This window comes from Rhamphochromis longiceps, linkage group LG6 (assembly GCF_057381845.1).
Source record: "Rhamphochromis longiceps isolate RC_006_pf linkage group LG6, R_longiceps_female_GT1.1, whole genome shotgun sequence".
In the NCBI taxonomy this organism is placed as follows: Eukaryota; Metazoa; Chordata; class Actinopteri; order Cichliformes; family Cichlidae; genus Rhamphochromis; species Rhamphochromis longiceps.
Genome location: NC_140562.1, coordinates 14,270,107 through 14,290,246, shown reverse-complemented (window position 1 = coordinate 14,290,246; position 20,140 = coordinate 14,270,107). Strand labels below are relative to the sequence as shown.

The window sequence follows — 20,140 nt, the reverse complement described above, 5'->3', positions numbered from 1 at the left end:
TAATAATTACCAATACACACTTGTATAAATAACCCTAAACACTAAACTTCTATCATCTTACGTCCCCCCTGTTACCATGTGTCCCCCCTGTTACAGTGCATAGCAATAACAGGGGTGACGGTATCAGGGGGGAGATTTTATGCTAAACTTAGCCATTACTACTAGTATGATGAACAACAAGCTAGTACATGGTGACCACTAAGAACCATTTTTAACATGTTTATTAGCCATATTATAAAAATTACAAAAAAAAATTGTTTCCACTATTAATAAGCGTAACAGGTTGGACGTGTTATGCTTTGCCACATTACAAAATCTTGCTAAAACATTGAAAAAAGGGTTGATTAAAGAGTGGTACTTACTCGTCTTCTTCTTGAAAGTTTTCCCTCCAAAATATGTTACATCCGGGAGTGTCATGTGACTAAAAGAATAATCAGGTGATGTGTTCTATGGAATTCTTATCAGAGTAACAGGGGTGACAGTTGATTCAGGGACACAACATTTTTTAAAGATTTTAAGTATTAAACATGCATTAATAATAAAAAAGAACATTTGATGAGGAACATTAGAAATAAGCCAATCCAGAAATGATGAAAAATCTAGATTTCTTTTTTTTTTTTAAGTTATATTTGTAACTGAAGTCGAGCAAGCATGACTGGGGACATAGTACTTTAGTGACTTGTGCTAAAATAAAAGTAATTTACTTTTAATGTATTTATCCTGTGTATATATCAATGTGTTCTATGGTAGAGGGGGGTTAAACATACAAGAAAATGGTTTAGAAATAAGCATTAGACAAGTTTTACACTAAATATACCATATTATGTCATTAGGACTCAAATGGCACCGAATAGTAAGAATGACCCTGCTAGATGATTTGCTTTTGATACCCTGCTCAGTTTACGTTAAAGGTCTACACATGCAGTCCTTCTCCAATTCAAACTTACTGGCCACTTCATTAAGTATGTTTGTTCACCAGCTTGTTAACACAAATATCTCAACTAACCATATGGCAATATCTCAGTGCATTTGGGCATGTAGACATGGCCAAGACGACCTGCTGAAATCCAGACTTCAGTGACTTTAAACGTGGAATGGTTGTCAATGCTAGATGGGCATTGCTGATGGTCTGGATTTTCCCGCACAGCCATCTCGAGAGTTTACAAAGGATGCTCTGAAACAGAAAATATCCAGCGAGTGGCAGCTCTCTGTGAAAAACTGCCTTGTTGAGGTTAGATGTTTACGGCATGTGCAGAAGAGCATCTCTGAATGTGTAACATGTTAAATGTTGAACTACACTAGCAGCACTAACTTGTACACATCTTTCTTGTGTAAATGTAAATGCCTGTGTTATTATGTATTACACACAACGGAGAGATCGCAAACTGTGTTTCATTGTTCTTATAATAAAGACATGTAGAAAAAGAGAGCGATTCTTTTCTATTCAGAAGACCACACCAGATGCAACTCCTGTCAACTAAGAACAGGAAACTGAGGTCACAGTTTGCACAGGATAAATCAACAAGACTGGAAAAATATTGTTGGTCTGATGAGCGGATTGCTGCTGTGATATTTCGACAGGCTCGGAGTTTGGTGTAAACCACATGAAAGCACAGATCCATCCTGCCTTCTCTCGATGCTTCAGGAGGCTGGTGGCATTATAGTGTTAGGGTAATTTTTTTTGGCACACTTTCTCAAACATAATAATGAGCTCTCTGTACTCAAATCACCTCAACAGTCACCATATCTCAATCCAATAGAGCACCTTAGGGCTGTGATGTAACAGGAGATTCAGCTGCCATCATCATTATGAATCAAAAATCCACGAGCAGCGTTTCCAGCACCTCGTTGAATCGTTGCCACAAATTAGTAAAGGCACCTTTTAAGCAGCCACTGAGTTAATTTCACTTTTATTTAGGAATTAACACAAAGAAACTGATTTAGTCAACGAGTTTATTTCTTTCCCAGACCGAGATGAAACTAAAACGACTGAAAATATTCCGAATGATATTCAAAATGTTGCACGCTTATTCTACAAACAGTCCCCTCAATCATCTCAGGCAGCCCCACCTGCAGAGTTAAAAAGCCCTCCTCCTAATAGATTTATCCAAAAGCTTGGAAAACAGTCATTCATCAATACTGGGAAAGGCCTGAAAGCCATAACAATGTGTAAACTCTGGACCCCCCCCCAAAAAAAGTACACAATATATCTCAATGTTACAATAGCCGCAATTTCTTAATTCTAAACAACTTACATTTTAACAAAAAGGCACAACAACAAAAAAATTTACTTTGACGTTTTCATAAATATGCTCATGTGTCTTCTTGCCAATGTTGAAATGAAAAGTCCAACAATGCCTCTCATGTCTGCACCGAGTACAAAGCTATTCCTGGGAACAGATCAGTTCAGCATTGAGACTGAGGAAGGGTAAACCACACGTCCGGTCTACTCTCATATTTAAAAAGAAGTCTACCCCTAACTTTGTATGCATGCAGAAGACAAGAGTTACTATTTTTGACATTTGCTTTCATGTAAATCTCTGCAAGAAAGTGAAGAAGAAGAGCAGTAGACAAAATGTGCAACTGCTTTTTATCAAACTCAAACAACAAGCTCAGACTGACAGTGAAACATGACGGGAGCAGGTATATGTAATCCACAATACATGTGGCAGTCAAACTGGACAGTACAGGTCATAGACTGGTCCAAACAGATGTTCAGATGGAAAGGTTACTCTCTCACTCTCTCTCTCACACAGTGCAGAAATCATTCATGATCATTGGCATCTTCCTCTTCGTGCACTGCTGCCTCCAATCCTTCATCTCCCAAGTCACCGTGTAATCCCTCTTCACCAATCTCATCATGAACCACATATCCCTCATCCTCTTCCTCCCCAATTTCAAAACCTTCCTCTTCATCCTGGTTCTCCTCATTCTTGTTCCCCTGCTCCTCCTCCATCTTTTGCTCCTCCTCCATCTTTTCCTCCCCCTCTTCTTCCGTGCCTGCTGCTGCTACTGCTGCTTCTTCTGATGCTGCTGCTTCTGATGCTGCTGCTGCTGCTTCTGATGTTGCTGCTGCTGCTTCTGATGTTGCTGCTGCTTCAGCAGTCTCTCCTGCTTCTCCTTCGACCACCTCTTTGCTAATCTCCCCCTCAGGAGCAGGCTCATCTTTGGCAGGTTCTCCTTCCGCCTGGCTCTCTGCCGCTTCGCCTGTGACCTCCAACTCCGATACGTCCATTGCCATGCTGTCTTCTGGATCCTGTTCATCTTGGTTACCAGTGAACGGGTTCTCACCCTGACGAAATAAAAGAATTGAGAAAAATAATGACATTTTGACCCACTGCACTCATGGTCAGTTATGCATGTTTGCATCAGACAGTTTCTGCACGCTACAACCCATACAGCTGATGCAAACCTCCAAAGTGTTATGTTATTAATCAGATTTTTTCCAAGTATAAGTTCCCTTTTTTCTTAACAGTGCATTTACTGACACGACTGGTCTTTTGTTCTTTGTGTTTACAAATAAATAAATAAATATATACATACAAGTAGTTGGTGCATATTTATAATCACATTTATTTCTGATGCAAGCCCACACAGGACTCTGTGCATACCTTGAGGTAGCTCTCCAGCTTCTTGCCAATGAGTTTGTGGTTAAGGATGCTTCGAGCAACAGACAGACTGGCCCGCTTGGACTGCTCCATCATACCCTTCAAATAAACAACATTTCCATGTCAGAACAAAACATCGTAAACAATAGCCTCAGCTCTGTGGCACCATTTATAAAATTAGTGCAGGACTTCGCAGAGTTACTGCATTTAAAAAAAAAAAAAAAAAAAAGGCACTGCACAAACGGAGTGGATGGGACAAACTGTTACCCCATCATCTGACAGTCTGAAGTTGTAAATGTTTTCTGATAAGGCAGAATCAATATTAGCCAACCTCTGGCCTTCAGTGCTTCAGTGAAAAGGTCAGCAGCAATGTCTCTACAGAAATCAGGACCCAGTTTCACACAGCCTACAAACATTGCTGTGTAAGCAGCTTCATATACAAATCATTTTCTTCTACTGTCTACATCTGCCAATTAAATGAAACATTCTGCAGAATGACAGGACGGTGTAGTTGGAAGAAAACAGTTACTACATGAAACTGGTCACAACAACATTTGTGGACTTTCTCAATGATGCTGAAATTATTATTATTTTTGGATGCACTGCGTGCTATTTAGATCCATTTATACGGCCGATATCTCCAGAACCAGACAAGCCACACCAAAATAATAACGATGATACCCGAAGGACGGCGATAAAAATAAAAGGGCACTGATTTGAATGTAGTATTGTACTTTTAAACATATAGGCTTGTGGGGCAGTCCATTTGCAGAAGACCTGCTGTACCTTGCGGTTGTAGTTGTGGTCAGGAGACTTGATGTGTTTCTGTATCAGGTGGGGCTGCATGGGAATGAAAAGGTCACATGCTGCACAGTGAGCAGCTTCCACCTTCCTCATAAAGTGCTCCATTCCAAGCTCTGTACAAGCGTGAGAGAAATATCTGTAGTGAGCAATCTATGCGCATCTTCAGTTCAACACACAGCAGGAGTTTCTGCTTACCCCTGGTGAGGTCCTGCTCTTTGTACACCTGGCAGATTGCAGCACTGTGGTTCTCCAGCTGGCTCACCCTCTCCTCTGTCTTCTTAAACTTATTCTGCAAATACTCCTACAAACGAAAGGTTTTTTTTCAGTTTACAGTTCATCAAACGTTTACCTCGCCCAATATCTTTACTCTTGCATACATGTATAAATCACGCGTCGGCTCTGGAAGATCACTGCATAAATATTTCAGCAGATTCAACCAGAAGTGTTTTTCCATTTAACCACACTCCAAATTGTTTTAGTATATTTACAACAAGCACTTGTTGCACTGTAACATTTCTAAAAGCCTATGATTGGCAAGTTTCTTCAGTTTCGGTTCTTCATTAATCATAAATATGACTTCCAATAAATTTGAGTTACCTGCAAAAAGTCTGTAGTGGGCTTGGACAACTGGCTGGAAAGGAACTTAAAGTGGTCCTTGTGGAAGCGACTCTCAAGATGAGCCTCCATTTCTTCCTTGTAGAACGAACGGAACTTGCACACAGAACATGCAAACATCACCCTGGAAAAATATTTAAAGTCTTAGTGAAAAAAGCCCATCAGAAAGAGCCACAGGTGAGATTGAAAACAAAAACAGCAAATGAGAGTTGAAAGAACTTTCTAGGAGTTTGTAAATTCACCTTTCCAGGAATCCTCGTCTCTTCCTCATTTTTGGGTGTCTGTCCTGACCCTGGGCCGGTGTCTGTTTGCCCTGTGGCTTTTTCTTCTCTTCCAGTTTGGATGCAGCTAATCAGGAGCAAGAGTGCAGAAGACACGTATAGGAACAACCCCAATCAAAAACAAACAAACAAACAAACAAAAAAACCCCCACAAAAAAACAAAACCCCAAAACAAACAAAAACAGAGACAGTGTAAATTGTAAATAAATTATTTAACTGTATAGAAATAATTAAAGAAATAATGAAACACAATATCAAAAGATTCAGAGAATCTGGAGAAACCTCTATACGCAAAGAAAAAACCCAAAAACTAATGCTGGGTTTCCACAATATTCAGTTAACTCAAACTAATAATTAAAAAAAAAAAAAAAAAAAAAAAAAAAAAAAAATCAGTGAGGAGTCACTGGAGTTAAGCTTACCTTTATCACCTTCTTCAGCAGGTTTTGTCTCCTGCAAAGAAAAATATTCATTACTCAAAGAAATTTAAAAAAAAAAAAAAAAAAAAGTCAAAAATAGCTCCATCATCTGAACTTAACAGATGTGTATTGCTGGATGTAGTCATGCTGTCATAAATATTTGCAACACATATTCAACTCAAATCTGTGACATTGTTTGATCATGAAGGAAAAAAAGAACATCGCATTTAGCCTTTTTGTCTGTTTTGTAAAACCTCCTCATCCTCATTTACATTTAAATTATTATTTCCATCTGAAACTGTACACCGGTTGCTTAAAGCAATTTCCTGGGACAAGTTAATTAGATCCTAAAGTAATACAATAAACCTTTAAAATGCCACTGTTGACAAAAGGCTGATCCACTAACCGCAGCAGCTGTTGTCTTTGGCTCACCACCATCGCCGTTTTTCTCTGGTTGCTCTAAGAACACGGAGCACACACATAAGACCAAGAAAGACACCAAAATATCTGCCAAGTAATGAGGTCTTTTGAGAATAGCACACAGTCGACAAAAACAGTACCTTGCGTAGCCTCTGACTCGGCACTGTCCGTCTTGTTCATCTTCGACTCTGGCTCATCACCTGATGTCGGGGTCTGCTTTCTTTTCTTCTGAATATCCCGCTGTGGCTTCACCTGCTACAGTACACAGAAATCAGTTTGCACACAAATGCATTTAGTGATAATAAAAATAAATACAAACCTGGACAATACACCTTCAACTTAGAATTAAACACTAATAGATGCTAGACTTAATGTTTGGCAATGTTCATATTCTCCTCGTGGCATTTCCACATCAATAGTGTTAGCCTCATCTTAAGACAAGCCAGAATTGGGGCAAAGGAAAGAAAAGGGAAAAATCTATCTAAGCTACTTAATGAAAAAAAAAAAAAAAAAAATCAACATCCGGACAGTTATCAGGGCAATGAATTGTGTGGGGAGATGTGGGATTTGTCGTTACTGTGGATGCAGGGCAGTTACTTTCTTCTGGAACTAGAAGGGCAAGTGATACTGTAAATATGTGTTGGGCACTATCTGTGACAAACTGCTTTAGGTAGCAAATAGCAGGCACAGGCAGTTTAGCAAGACTTGCCAGTTGACTGAGAATACAAAAGGAGGGAATTAGAAAGGGCTTAACTTTTTCCAGGTATCTGAGGAGGTCTTATTTGGCTGGAGGTACTTACTTTGTTAAGGGGTCTCTTGCGGCCTCGCTGCCGGCCAGCCCGTGGGCCCCCTCCAAAATGCCTCCCAGGAAAGTCGTGAGGCCCTTGAGTAGAACCCTGGAAGCCCCCACTCTCAGGGTACATGCGGTTGGACAGGAGGGAAGGGAGCTTTCCTCTACCACCTCCTGGAGAGTGGCCACGGTGGGACTGGCCACCGCTACCACTTCCCCGCAAACCTCCGCTTAATGGAGTGGGGTCTGACCTGCGGTTTCCAAACCCTCCAGTAGCTCCTCGACCCCCGGCGCTTCCACCCCTTCTGGGGGAACGTCGGCCTGCTCCAGCCCATCCTCCACCTCCAGAACCTCCTCCTTGGGGACTGGTGAAGGACTCCCTCATATTCTGTCGCATTTTAGCGACTCCATAGGAAGAGGAGGGGCTGTCAAAGCCTCCTCCTCCTCCTAGCCCAAGTCCCCCTCCGAAGCCCTGGCCTCCTCGCTGACTCAACAGCATGCTGTCCTCCCGGCCATCACCAAAACCATAGCTACCGCCGCCAGATCTGTAGAGATCTCGGGAGGAGGCAAAAGCGGAGGAGCGCGAGTCGAATGACTCGTACTGGTCAAACCTGCAGGAGGGAGGAAGAGGGTTGGTAGAGAAGAGCAGAGAGCAAGGGAGGCAGAGGGGCAGCCAGGTTTGGATTTCTCCACCTGCTATTCCTTCTCCTCTGTGGTCTCGCTTTCTCCATGTTTTCTTGTCACTCCCAGCTTCATTTCAGAAAACAAATTAGATCAAAAATTAATGATCCACAACAACTTAAACACTGTGCTTGTGGTACATTGAAAGGTTATTCCTCTTGTTTTTAAAATCTCAAGTCTACTGCAGATTAGGGAAATGCAGTTAATTTTTTAAGCCTCCCTCCTTTTTAAAGGATGGGCTGTAAAACCCTGAACAGACATGAACATGGTCCATCAGAATCCACAAGAAGTAAAGTGTCCTGGGAACTGACTCAATTACAATAAATACTGATGAAAAGGGGTTTATATACAAAAAAAACCAAAACATATATACTGGGCATTTTTCAAGGGGAGATTGTGTTTCTGTAAATACATTGAGCATCCTTCAATAAACATTTCAGCTTAACAAGGCATTATCAGGGCACCTGTAAACCCATCTCTCTTCAGTAACCTAAAGCCAGAAGACAGGGTTAGGTCACACAGAGGATGAGAGAAACAACGTGTGTAAACACAAACACAAAGCCGGGACAAAAGCAATGCTCAGAGTTTTAAATAAAGATGGATTGGCTTTATATGCAACAATGTCAGTTTGTAACAAATGGAAAAGCTGGTCTGTAACTGCACCTCCAACAGGGGACCATGCATTTCACAATGTCTTTGGTTTAAAGGATCACATCATCATTTTCTTCTCAATAAATGAGGGATACTGCAGCATAGCAAATGGGAGCAAACAATGCATCCTCAGATGCCGAGGCATTCAAATGCAGCCTGGACGATACGATCTTCTCATCAAGCGGGAATTGAGGCAACTTGTTTCCAACAAGGATTGAGTGCAACAGTAATGCCGTAACAAAGACTAAAACAGCACAATTTACTGGTGCAACCTCAACAATTTCCAAAGGATATCAACTCTCCAAGTCTCTGCAAACAGTGGTATACCTTTGTTTGTTTTACCCCCAACCACTGTGAATAACTGTTCTTCAGAATCAGTGGAGAATCGCAAGCTAGGAGGGCAGCCAGGTGTGAATTGGTCCTAATGCTGGACTTTAAAATTAGAACGGCTATTAGAAGGCCTAAGCATTTACTGAGACAACTGTAGAACAAAGTGGTAACTTGACATCAGCCAGACATGACGTGACACTAAGAGACGATGCGCTCAAGCAACCAGAGGGCCAAATTTGTTATGCAAATTTGGCACATATTCAGGTGCATGGATGTGTGGGAATGATACCCTACTAAGAAAGATGGTATGAAGCATAAAAAGGAAAGTACTGTTACCTGTCACTCCGACCCCCTTTAAACCCCCCCTCCAACTGAGTGAGCATGTCCAAGCGCTGGTTAATCTTAGCAATGACTGCATCTGCATGGGTGCCCGTCGATGAGAGCAGAGATGCTCCCGAGAGCCCTCTTTTCATGTGGCTGCTGCCACCTCCATAGCCTCCGAGTCCAGACATGGAATCCTTATAACCTCCCCCGTGCATATCGAAACCACCAGAACCTAGTAAAGGGGGTGGGGCAAAAAGAATAACACACTCCCTGTGAGGAAACAAATTAATTAAACAGAATAAACATGCACTACTTACTTGCTTCATGAATAGCAGTAATTCAGGGCTGAGTGTACCAACTTACCTCTGCTTCCAGAACCGCCACCTCCCCAACTGGAGTAACCTACAAAAAGAGAGAATATGGACTGATAATACAAACGCACTGGGAATTTTATACTAACAGGTCCACAAGCATGTGCGGATTTATTACAAGGAGCTGTTCAATAGCGCAAATCGTTCAAAAGCATAGGAAGGTGGAATCCACTGCTATAACTATAACCATTTGACAATTGATTTGCAAGCTTTCTGTCTTAATAGAGTTGTGCAGTTCAGAAAGGAACAGCAATTAAATCCAAAGACTAAGAGGCATCTTCTCAGAGGCGGCCATTTTATCAGCTAGCCTTTAAACTATTCCGACATTGACTCCATTTTAAAAGAATAAGCTAACGAACTTTGGCAGAGCAAGTGACAAACCGCCCAAGGCCCATAAAGCCGTCTGCGTTAGCATCGCTAGCAAACAATCTGCCCAACAGCGAGATGGGCCGCGTAGCTAGCAGTGTTTCATTAATCGTGGCCGATGGGCCTAGCGTAACGCTGACGATTTTTTTTTTTAAATTTTCGCTAAAACAAACCTACTGGTACTTGTCAGATTTTGTAATAACTGGTAAGAAAATACAACACGACTACTGTTTAGCTAGGTATTTGTTTCAGGCTGCAACCGGCTAAAGGCTGGCTCTTATGCTGGGGAGTTTTTTTTTGGTTGTTTTTTTTTAAACGGCATTAGCTTAGCTAACGGCTAACAAACTGGTCATGTTTCAGGGGAACAAAGCATGTGGCTAACTGGGTAACTATCAATATCTATAGCCAAATGTGAAACAAAAGCTAAACAGATTATATTTACCAGAGCCGTAACCCCTGCCTTCCATGATATTTTGTGCGCTGTTTGGACGAAACAAGCAACACGAGCGGCTACAGATCCAAGAAAAGAGTAGCTGCTTGTAGCAAAATGTATCGAGCAAAGTCCGACACGTCAAAACCACGTGACCGACAAGGCCTCGTTACGTCACTGGTATGCCAATAATAGAATATGAAGGTGAATATATATTAAATATAAAATTGTTTTAAATATCAATAATAGATTTAATGAAGGCAAGAAGAATGTCACCACCGTATCCTGGTCTTGACCAAAGGCTACATGTGTAGTGTAACGCCCATAAATGTAGAGATTAATATTGAATAATCAATCTATCAGTCAATCAAAGACTCAGTGTACTATATACAGAGGTATACAGTTTGCCCTGAATTGAAACATCTTAACTATGTACATACACAAAATATGTTAAACAGAGTATTTGCTTCTGTAAATATAAATATTGCCAGTAAATCTTCATCAGCTGTCATTTGAGGTGCACAATCCGGTTGTTCAGTCTGACGTCACTAGCAGTGTCTGGGTCTAAACTCCGCTGCAGGTCCATATATCAAACGATCACTATGGCATTACTGAGAGTTGAAAAACTGTCTAAAGTCTTTCATCCTTAATAAAATGATCAGCGTTCTGCTCTACCAGGTGTAACAATTGAGTTTAACATCCAGGCATCCATGAAAACGGAATTTATGACATTTAACGGAGTTAGAAGTTAGCAGGGAGTTAGCTCGCTAGCTTCTATCTAAATACAATATAGCATGTCCTGACTGCGGGGTTTTGGAAACAAATTAAAACGTACAGCTCTGTTATCACTTCCAGCATAAATGAAGACAGAAAACTAAACAGCAGTAACGTTTGTAGGGTTACTGAAGTTGGGCTAGCTGCTATATAATGATGTGCTACGTGACCGCTAGCGACACAGCTATGTTAGCATAATATAAACAAGCTAACTTTTTTCCACTCGATAAAAGTTAACGTGAGTGTTCTCGGTGGTCAGGAACAAATGTAATCGCATGGCAGGATGCTGTAAAAGGACCAAACTTCAGCCAGGAGAACAACTGAGATAATCCATCCACAATACGAGGTTAGTCATTCATATACTGCTGCATGGGCTGGGCTGTAGTTACATCCTAAGGTTTTAAAAACTGAGCTTAAATAAATGATTAGCGGTAATAAAAGCCGAGGGAGGTCAACAGTGATCACTGACTGTTTTAGGAGCTTTTTGAGATCAAATAGAAGAAAATACATAACATTAAGCATGTTAACAACACAAAAGCCATATTAAACGCAGACTACTTTAGACCCGGAAGTAGGATTCGTCGCGTCATCACTGAACAACCGGATAAAATGTCTAATATATGTATATGTGTATATCTTCCAACAGAAGACGAGACTGTTATCACACACATTTAAGATTAGGAAATCTTAAATATTTCATCTCTTCAAAGCACAAAGACCAGTGTTAAATTGACTCCCACAGAATCATTTTCAACACTTTTTCAGGGTTTACATAGTCCACACTCTTTAGAATTAAATCCACATTTTTAAAATAGTTAAAATATTTAACACTGTGCCAGACTTCATGTTTTAACTCTCAAAACAGAGTTAAAATAATACTTTAGAGACTGAATAAGTGACTCTGCTGAGATACAATTTTTAACCTTCTGTCTTCTATCTATTGTTGAAAGTTATCAAAAGTATATCAATTTTTAGAGATACACAAGAAGAAGAAAAATCTATAGGATTATTAGTTCAGGATGAACATACAAACAAAACAGACAATGCTTTGTTTGACTTTATATTATATTCTAATAGCAAAACTAGAAAAAGTGGGCAAATATTTAATTTGTCTTAATTGTATGAATTAAAATGTTAAAAAACACAGAAACAAATGAATATGTGCCCCTGAATGCAGCTTTAACCCTTAATATATATATATATATAAAAAAATACAACTCACTTGTAGAATCATCTTGATGATTTTCTGGATGACCTTCTGCTGACTGCATCAAGCGAAGCAACTCTGGTGTTGAAGTGAGCTTAGCCTCTTTTATGGCATTTGGCCTGAAGAATGTCTTCCATTTCTGAAGCAACCTGGAGGATGTGTCGTCATCGAGCAGGAGAGTGAAGTCTTGCTCCACCTTTAAGAAAGAAAATTGTATTTGAAACAACTGGTAGCTCCAAATTCCAAACCATTTCAAAAAATTAATTCTAACTTACCAGTCCTTTTGTATGTAGGAAGCTTCTGCTTGGATCATTAACAAGCCTCTGACGGTGCTGAAAGGTCTCCTTCATCTTCTGGAAAATCACAGAGTTGTTTGAGCAAAGACATGGCCTCCTTGCAAGCATCCCCATCAAGCTGGTGTATAACATTCACAGTCCTTTGGAGATTTGGGCCACCCGAAGAACTGTCTGTCAACCTATTAGGTGGTGTTGGAGATCCACGCCGAATCTGTCTTTGGACAGTTTTCATACGCCAAGAAATGTATCCTGCACCCCTTGCTGCTCCTGGATAAGTGAAAACACAACATATTTTGTCAGATTTAGCTCATAACAAAATATCAGATAATTTTTATGTCCATCATTAAATAATTTTGTGTTGTATAAATATTGACTTTTACATAGGCTTTGTCTGCATATGGATCCTTGAGCGAAGGGATCGGCATCACAATGCCCAAAGCATACTCCTCTCTGATTGCTTTTGGGGGAAGGTGCCCGAGAGGAGATTTTCAGTTTTTTAAATTTAGACAATTAGTATGCATTTATTTGGCACAAGTATAAAGAACACAACATACACTGAATACATACCCATGATTATCAATCATGTGAGCCACAAGTATGTTAACCATTTGTCATCTTGTGGCGTCCTTCATGGTGTTTGTTGCTTGGTATTCCTGTATTACTTTGTCACCACCAGACTTGCTTCTTAAGACAGTTTCAATTAACTCTTAAAAATGAAAAACAAACAAAAAAGAGAAAAATGAACATTGAGAAAAACCTGGCAATAAGGAATCTTTCTAGAAACTTGAGAGGAAAAAAACAAAGCACAAGTGTGAAGCTTTGTAGCAGCCTGTTTACTGTAGCAGTATTGTTAATTCTTTGTCTCTTGCATGAGACCTCATCTAAGATTATAGTTGAGGCACATGAGCTGAAGCTTGAGTTGGAGTCAGACAACTCAGAAGCAGAAGACAGGTGCGAAAATACTAAAGAAAAAGAAAACATCAAATAATTTGTTCAATTGAATGTAAAGTGCTCGATTATACTTTTTAGTGTGTAGCCTCACCATCATCGGAGAACACTGTTAACAGCACGTTGCCTTGTCCAACAAGGTCACTGCATCAACCTCTGTCCTTGTTGCATCCTTGTAAGTAATGTTTGCACCAGGTAGCAGGCAAAATCTCTCGATGACTGTGAAAAATGGTACAAAGAAACTCATTGTGCTTCTGGTGTTAGCACTGCTTCTTACTTGTGTCTTGTTGTATATGGTGCTTAACAATTTGTTAATACGAACAACACCTTTGCTAAAAACACAAATCTGAATCTACATCAATGTAAGAAGCTCCTACAATATGTATTAAAATATTATTGTGAACATATTCTTTATCCAAGATAAAGTAGCAATAACCTACACAGCTTTTACATTAAATTGCAGAAAGTCGTGTCCTTCATCATTATTTAGCTTCACATACTTTAGTTGTTGATTATACTTAACCTGGACCAACATTTTTCTGAAAAATGCAAGACTGAAATTTTAAGAGGACAAAATAAAATCAGAATCAGAATCAGAATACTTTATTGATCCCTGGGGGAAATTATTTTTTGTTACAGTGCTCCATTTTAAACCAACATTAAGACAAGACAGACAATACGCTAACTAAGAATAGTACAATATATACATATATATACATACATACATACATACATACATACATACATACATAAGTCACTTATAAATAAATAGTTGGAAAAGAAACGTGTAGTTGTAGCAGCAAACAGTGTGTTAAGTGGATGCGTTGTACAGGGAGATGGCCACAGGCAGGAATGATTTCCTGTGTCGTTCAGTGGTGCTTTTCGGTAATCTCAGTCTCTCACTGAACGAGCTCCTGTGACTGACCAGCATGTCATGGAGTGGGTGGGAGGTGTTATCCAACATTGTCTTTATCTTGGACAGCATCCGCCTCTCCGACACCACCTTGAGGGAGTCCAGCTCCATCCCCACAACATTGCTGGCCTTACGGATCAGTTTATTAAGTCTGTTGGCATCTGCGACCCGAAACCTACCCCGAGTCAGTCACGCACTATATAAAACAGTGCATGTTTGAAGACTTTTTCTGTAGTTCTTTTGATGTTAAACTACATGTCAGAAATTCCACAAAAAAATCAAACAATAGAGGGGCATTAATGCCAGCCTGAGCAGTTTACTTTGGGTTTTTTCCATCACTAACAGCTTGAATGTGATCTGTAATACTGATATAGTTAGAGGCTATTAACAGTTTGCATTAACTCTTTATTGCTAGCGCCAAAAGCTAGCGTGTTTTCTTCGTTTAAATTGTTAAAATGCACAAAATACATTTTATAGCACAAGTTTCTAACTATCTTAGTAAGTCTGACATAATTCTGCTTACCCTGTAGTTCTACAGTACTGTTCTGCCCGCACTGGGGGTGTCTGGGAGGGCTGGGCTTAACTCCAGTTCAAAATGAACTATACAGAATTAAAGCTATTAAGTTAACTAATGACAGAGTTAACATTTTTAACCAACCTCTGTGCAGAGTTACAGTATTTAGAATTTTCTCTTTTAAGAGTTAAATCAACACTGATGGAATACATTTTGTCAAATAACTCCAACACAGAGTACAATTTAAACCAGAAAGTGTTTAAATCACACTTTGAGGGTTAAAATCAACTCTGAGACATTTACTCCAGCACATTTTAACTCTCCAGTTTTTGCTGTGTTTGATTCCACATATCATCACAGCACTTTAAAAGGCATTCTACTGAGAACTTTGTTTTAACGTTACACTGAAGGGGAGATCATGTCGTCATAAAGTATTTCTCATCACATCATCATCATCGTCATGATTTTCGTTGCAGTTCGGGGCGTATCTGCTATCGGATTGTGCGTTTTGCCAGTGAATTGTAAATTAAGATTTGTCCTCTAAGAGAAGGCAAGAAAGCTGTCATTAAAACCTGCATCCAAAGTCTAGTAAGAAAATCTCCATAAATAATAAAAAGAACTTTTTGATTTTTATTATTTGCACAAAAATCCTTTAAAAACAGCCAAGTTAAGATGCCATACAGAAGCCATACAGAGGCTGGGAAACAGTCCTAATTAAAGATGGTCAAACTCAAGTCAAAACAAACAAGGTTAATAAACTAAAAATGATAAACATGGCAATTAAAACATGAAAAATGAAACCTGAAAAGGATTTAATCACAACATGCAAAAATGGCTATTTATTTTCTAACAGCATCACTAATGTGTGAAAGTTGGCATCACAGGAAAAGCTAGTTACACTGAATTCACCACCACCACTGCATGATATAAAGCAGGAAGATGATAAAGTTATCTGTCATTTCTGTGACCTACGGGGCTCTTAAATACAAAACAAGCTCAACATATGTCACACATGTTAAGGTTAACATGTGTGTGTTCACATGAAAGGGGTGGTGCTGGCAGCATTTCACCAATAAAGATTATGGATTAAGTGTACTAACAGCAGAACAGCTGATTTCATACAACAACATTAAAAAATACATTATGGGAAAAATACGAAGAGGTTAAATACAAATTACAGACTCAAAGTAACACAGCTTTTGCAGAGCAATACGACTGGACAAAAATCAGCTATATTAATACAGTTGAGCTCATTTGAAGCCAGATACAGATACAGATTGTCAGTATCACAGCTCTGTTATTAAGAAACGAGGGAACTGGATGAATTATTATCACCTATTTAATTAAATTGTTATAAATAAATTGTTATTATTTATTTTAGTATTTATTCAATCAGCTGCAGCAACAGTGGTGCTTAACTGTCTGAGAGCACGTAAAGAATGACTATAAAACTATTCAAATGTAGGATTAGTCTACTTGCAAATTTGATATATCAGGAAGTACAAATAGGTGTTCCTTATTGGGATCGCATATCCATGCTTATAGAACAGTAAAATAGTTGTAAACTTATTTGGAGTCGACAGGAAAAAGTAACAAATAATGCTGTGGCCAAGAAACTATATTTGTTACTGGAGCTCACTGGGGAAACACAAAGATATTAGACACTGTTGAAAAACTGCCCAGGGGTACCAGGGCAGTGATTTGATACCTACAGGTTTCTAAGTTACCATGGTAATGTACCCCAATAAAAAGTGAAAACTGGTACAAAAAAGCAAGGGTCAAAGCTAAAGATGGCCTGGATAAGAAGAAATCCTGCTTTGGAGTACAGGCCTCAAGTTTGACATACTCTAAGTTTGCAGGGCTGTTTGTCTCTTTGCACATGCAGGATCATATTTTGCCAGCATGAATCTAAATGAATAAGATCAATTGTATTCAGATTATACTCTGCACACGAGAGGAAGAGGAAGTCTACAAGCTACCCAGCCAGATGTTGCACAGTGTCTTCTTGCTTCTCTGCTGGTTTTCACTGTGCAGCAGGGTTCAGTTCAACACTCTCATACAGCTGGTCCATCTGAAAGGAGGACATGCAGATGACTGTGGGCACACTTTCATAAACAGTAATTTCAGAGTTTGACATATCTCATTACTTGTCCAGGTTGTTCCCTGTCACTTTTCTCAGCAGTGGCAGTCACAGTTTTCTTCTTCCTACATTTGTAATATATCAAACTCAAATTTTTCTTATATGAAAGAAAAGAGTTTTGAAGACAGAAGATATGACACAAAATCTGAAGTGAAGTAGTTTACCTTGTTTTCATGTAGAGTAGAAATACAACTGCAGGGATCAGCGATAAAAGAGTCATTTTCAATACGTTCAGCCTTGCTACGGTTTTCTCTAGAGCTGTAGAGATTGATGTAAGATGTAAGTAAACATTGTAGTAAAATATTTCAGAATAGTATAAAATTAACGGCCAGACTGCTATTTTGTTGGTTTGGTCCAGAAAAAAGTTGAAGTTTCTGCCTGCTGCTATCACTTAGCCTGCATTTCTCCATTCACCAAATGTAAAGGGAGTCAGAAAGTGAGCAGGATCTTTAACATTATGTCCTTCTTACCTTTGACAGTGAGAGCCTTCTCAGTTGAGCTAATGTTCTGAGGACTATTCACAGCACAGGAATAGTTCCCTTCATTCTCCTTGCTGACTGGGTCCAGGATCAGATGTTTAGTTTGGTGGCCGACTGGTCGACTGTCGAAGTACCAAATGTAGTTTGTGTCGTCAGTCAGAGGACAGCTGGTGCTGCAGGTCAGTGTGACTCTCTGACCCTCTGTCACCATTGCAGAAGGACTCACGCTCACTTTCACACCTCAAAGATAGTTCGATTGGATAGAAAACAAAACAAAACAAAAAAAACAAAACAGAAGAGTTTTTGTGCCTTTTGACAAAACTGACGTGTGATTATCAATTATATCTGACATACAGTTAGGTCCATAAATATTTGAACGAGACCATTTTTTCCCTATTTTTGGTTCTGTACATTACCACAACGAAATTTAAATGAAACAACTCAGATACAGTTGAAATGAAGACCTTCAGCTTTAATTCAGTGGGTGGAACAATGCATTTTTAACACAATCCCTTCACTTTAGGGGCATTTCAGTAACTGAACAAATTAAATAACTGAAAATAAAATGTTTATTTCTAATACTTGGTTGAAAACCCTTTGCAGGCAATGACAGCTTGAACTTGTAGACGTCACCAGATGATGAGTCAAATGTCCAATTACTTTTAGTCTCTTTAAAAAAAGAGGGTGGCCCATGATAAGGAGCTGAAACTCCTAAACCTTTCATCCAGTTTGATTGTAGAAACCCTCAAATGAAAGCTGAGGGTCTACACACTACGCCCATGTCCATGATGTAACTATAATTGGAATACGTTTCAGTAAACGGGTAAAAAAAACAAAAATAAAAAAAACTTGTGTCAGTGTCCAAATATATATGGACCTAACTGTAAGGGTGGTTGTATCTCAAATGAACACGGGCCTTCTGCTTGACTGTCTCCAATTAGCATAAAAATTTTATGGTACAAATTCTGAACATCCAAAATGATTGCTTTCAAATTTTAGCTTCACATCTGAAAGAATAATGATAATGATATCAGGTAATTTGCTGTTATGTTTCTTTAAATCAAATCCTGTATGAAACACATTTTGTGGACCATCAATATGATATAAAAACATGCACTTCACTAAACACTGCAGGTGATTCTGTATTAAATCAATTAAACTTACCTGTGACAACTAACATCACTCTAGGTAAATGACAGAGATTAATATGTTTCTCAAGTCTGAATGAGTATTCAGCCGAGTCATTCCTCTTCACATCATTAATTCTCAGTGTGTGGTTGTCTTTCATGTTGTCGTGATGCTTCACACGGCCCGTAGCTTCGTCAAATACCTCCTTACAGTCATCCTCCTCACCACCAAGCTGTACTTTATACCACGATCCATACTTCGAGATGGAATGGCTCGAGTATTGACTTGCAATGTTCACAGAGGAACCTTCCAGGGCACAGATTCTCCTGCTGACGTAATTTACAGCCTTGCAGTTTGCATTGTCGATGCCTAAAACAGAGTTTAAACACATGAAATTTTACTTCTGCTTCAACCTGCCTGTTGTTTGTTTCGTACGTATGTTTGGCTCATACACGTACTCACAGGATTCACGAGAGAGCACATCTTCATTGCTTTTTAAGGCGCAGGAGAAGAAGGCTGCTTTGGGTTTCAAAATGGTAATGTCTTGATGCTCGCATTCATTGTATAACTTTCTGTTCCAGTACCACTTATATGCAGTGTGAGCATCAGCCACAGGGCAGCTGGTGTTACAGGTCAGAATGACAAAGCTCCTGACAGGAGTTATTTGAACGTGCAAATCTGTTGGAAGAAAATAAATACTTTTTTTGTTGCTACGACCTGTGATATGTTTTGGGGAGAATGGTTTGTTTGCATGTGGAAACCTGTCGGATATGTGATGGAGCAGAACTGGTCCTTTGATTTCAGCTTCTCGGAACACATGCTGCTTTCAGTATAAGTCACACTGAAACAGGTTTTAGTTACAGAATCTGCACAAAAAGAGATGAAAATTAATATTTTAACTTTAGAATTTGTTAATGGCTTGCCAGGATTTTGTAGCTTTTAACACTTTGGGGTTGTTTTTGGAACGTTACTCACCCACAGAGACTTGAGGGGCTCTGAGATCCTCGTAGCCTTTGACAGCACAGGAGTATGTGACTGCTTCCTCACTGCTGAGCAGCTCTTGGTACCAGGGAGACCAGTCCTCATAGAGAAACTCTCTGTTCTTGTACCAGATGTAGGCTGCAGGCTTTTCAGTCAGAGGACAGCTGCTGCTGCACATCAGTGTTACTGTCTGTCCCTCTGTGGCAGGAATCACCTTTACCTGCAGCTCTGAGAGGATGATGGATAAAATAAGTGCGCATAAACTGAAGTGAGCAGTAATTTATGAATGGTAGCAGCTCTACCTGAAACACGGAGCTCAGTTTGGTTGTTCAAGCAGAATTGTGGGTTCTCTGTAGTTTCTTTGCAGCAGTAAAACTTTGCATCTATTTCTCTCAAAACTTTGATTGTCAGAGTAAAGTTATTGTCTTTAGCCATGCTGTATGTTCCATTGTCTCCATCCACAGAGAGCTCTGTCAGGACATATTTGGAGCCATTTGTGTGTACAGTGTACCAGCTTATGTTTGAGGTGGCATGTTGAGCGGAGCATGGCAGATCCACTGATGAACCTTTTAAAGCACAGATTCTGCTTTGTAGCCCTATAACCGCTTTAACAGAAGGAGAAGGACTTCATTTGAATACTGGATGTCAGATAACGTGTGTGGGTATGCAAAGT

At 39.6% G+C, this 20,140-nt stretch overlaps 2 protein-coding genes and 1 pseudogene across 2 annotated transcripts; all 3 read right to left on the bottom strand.

Moving 5' to 3' along the window:
- Positions 1 to 1,939: 1,939 nt before the first annotated feature.
- akap8l (A kinase (PRKA) anchor protein 8-like) lies at positions 1,940 to 10,253 on the bottom strand. The gene is made up of 13 exons (XM_085409315.1): positions 10,100 to 10,253; positions 9,284 to 9,322; positions 8,933 to 9,152; positions 6,945 to 7,545; positions 6,285 to 6,399; positions 6,131 to 6,183; positions 5,728 to 5,758; positions 5,270 to 5,375; positions 5,010 to 5,151; positions 4,608 to 4,713; positions 4,395 to 4,525; positions 3,612 to 3,707; positions 1,940 to 3,292 (listed from the first exon to the last, which is right to left on the bottom strand). The coding sequence occupies exons 1-13, from the start codon at positions 10,122 to 10,124 to the stop codon at positions 2,765 to 2,767; spliced, it is 2,193 nt and encodes a 730-aa protein (XP_085265441.1). The 5' UTR covers positions 10,125 to 10,253; the 3' UTR covers positions 1,940 to 2,764.
- A 1,369-nt stretch (positions 10,254 to 11,622) lies between these two features.
- Positions 11,623 to 13,559, bottom strand: LOC146667664 (uncharacterized; annotated as a pseudogene).
- A 1,828-nt stretch (positions 13,560 to 15,387) lies between these two features.
- Positions 15,388 to 19,650, bottom strand: LOC146667663 (uncharacterized). Its single transcript, XM_085408504.1, has 8 exons — positions 19,462 to 19,650; positions 19,248 to 19,352; positions 18,949 to 19,164; positions 18,523 to 18,855; positions 17,350 to 17,598; positions 17,044 to 17,137; positions 16,887 to 16,944; positions 15,388 to 16,810 (listed from the first exon to the last, which is right to left on the bottom strand). The coding sequence occupies exons 1-8, from the start codon at positions 19,643 to 19,645 to the stop codon at positions 16,763 to 16,765; spliced, it is 1,287 nt and encodes a 428-aa protein (XP_085264630.1). The 5' UTR covers positions 19,646 to 19,650; the 3' UTR covers positions 15,388 to 16,762.
- Between the last annotated feature and the right edge of the window lie 490 nt (positions 19,651 to 20,140).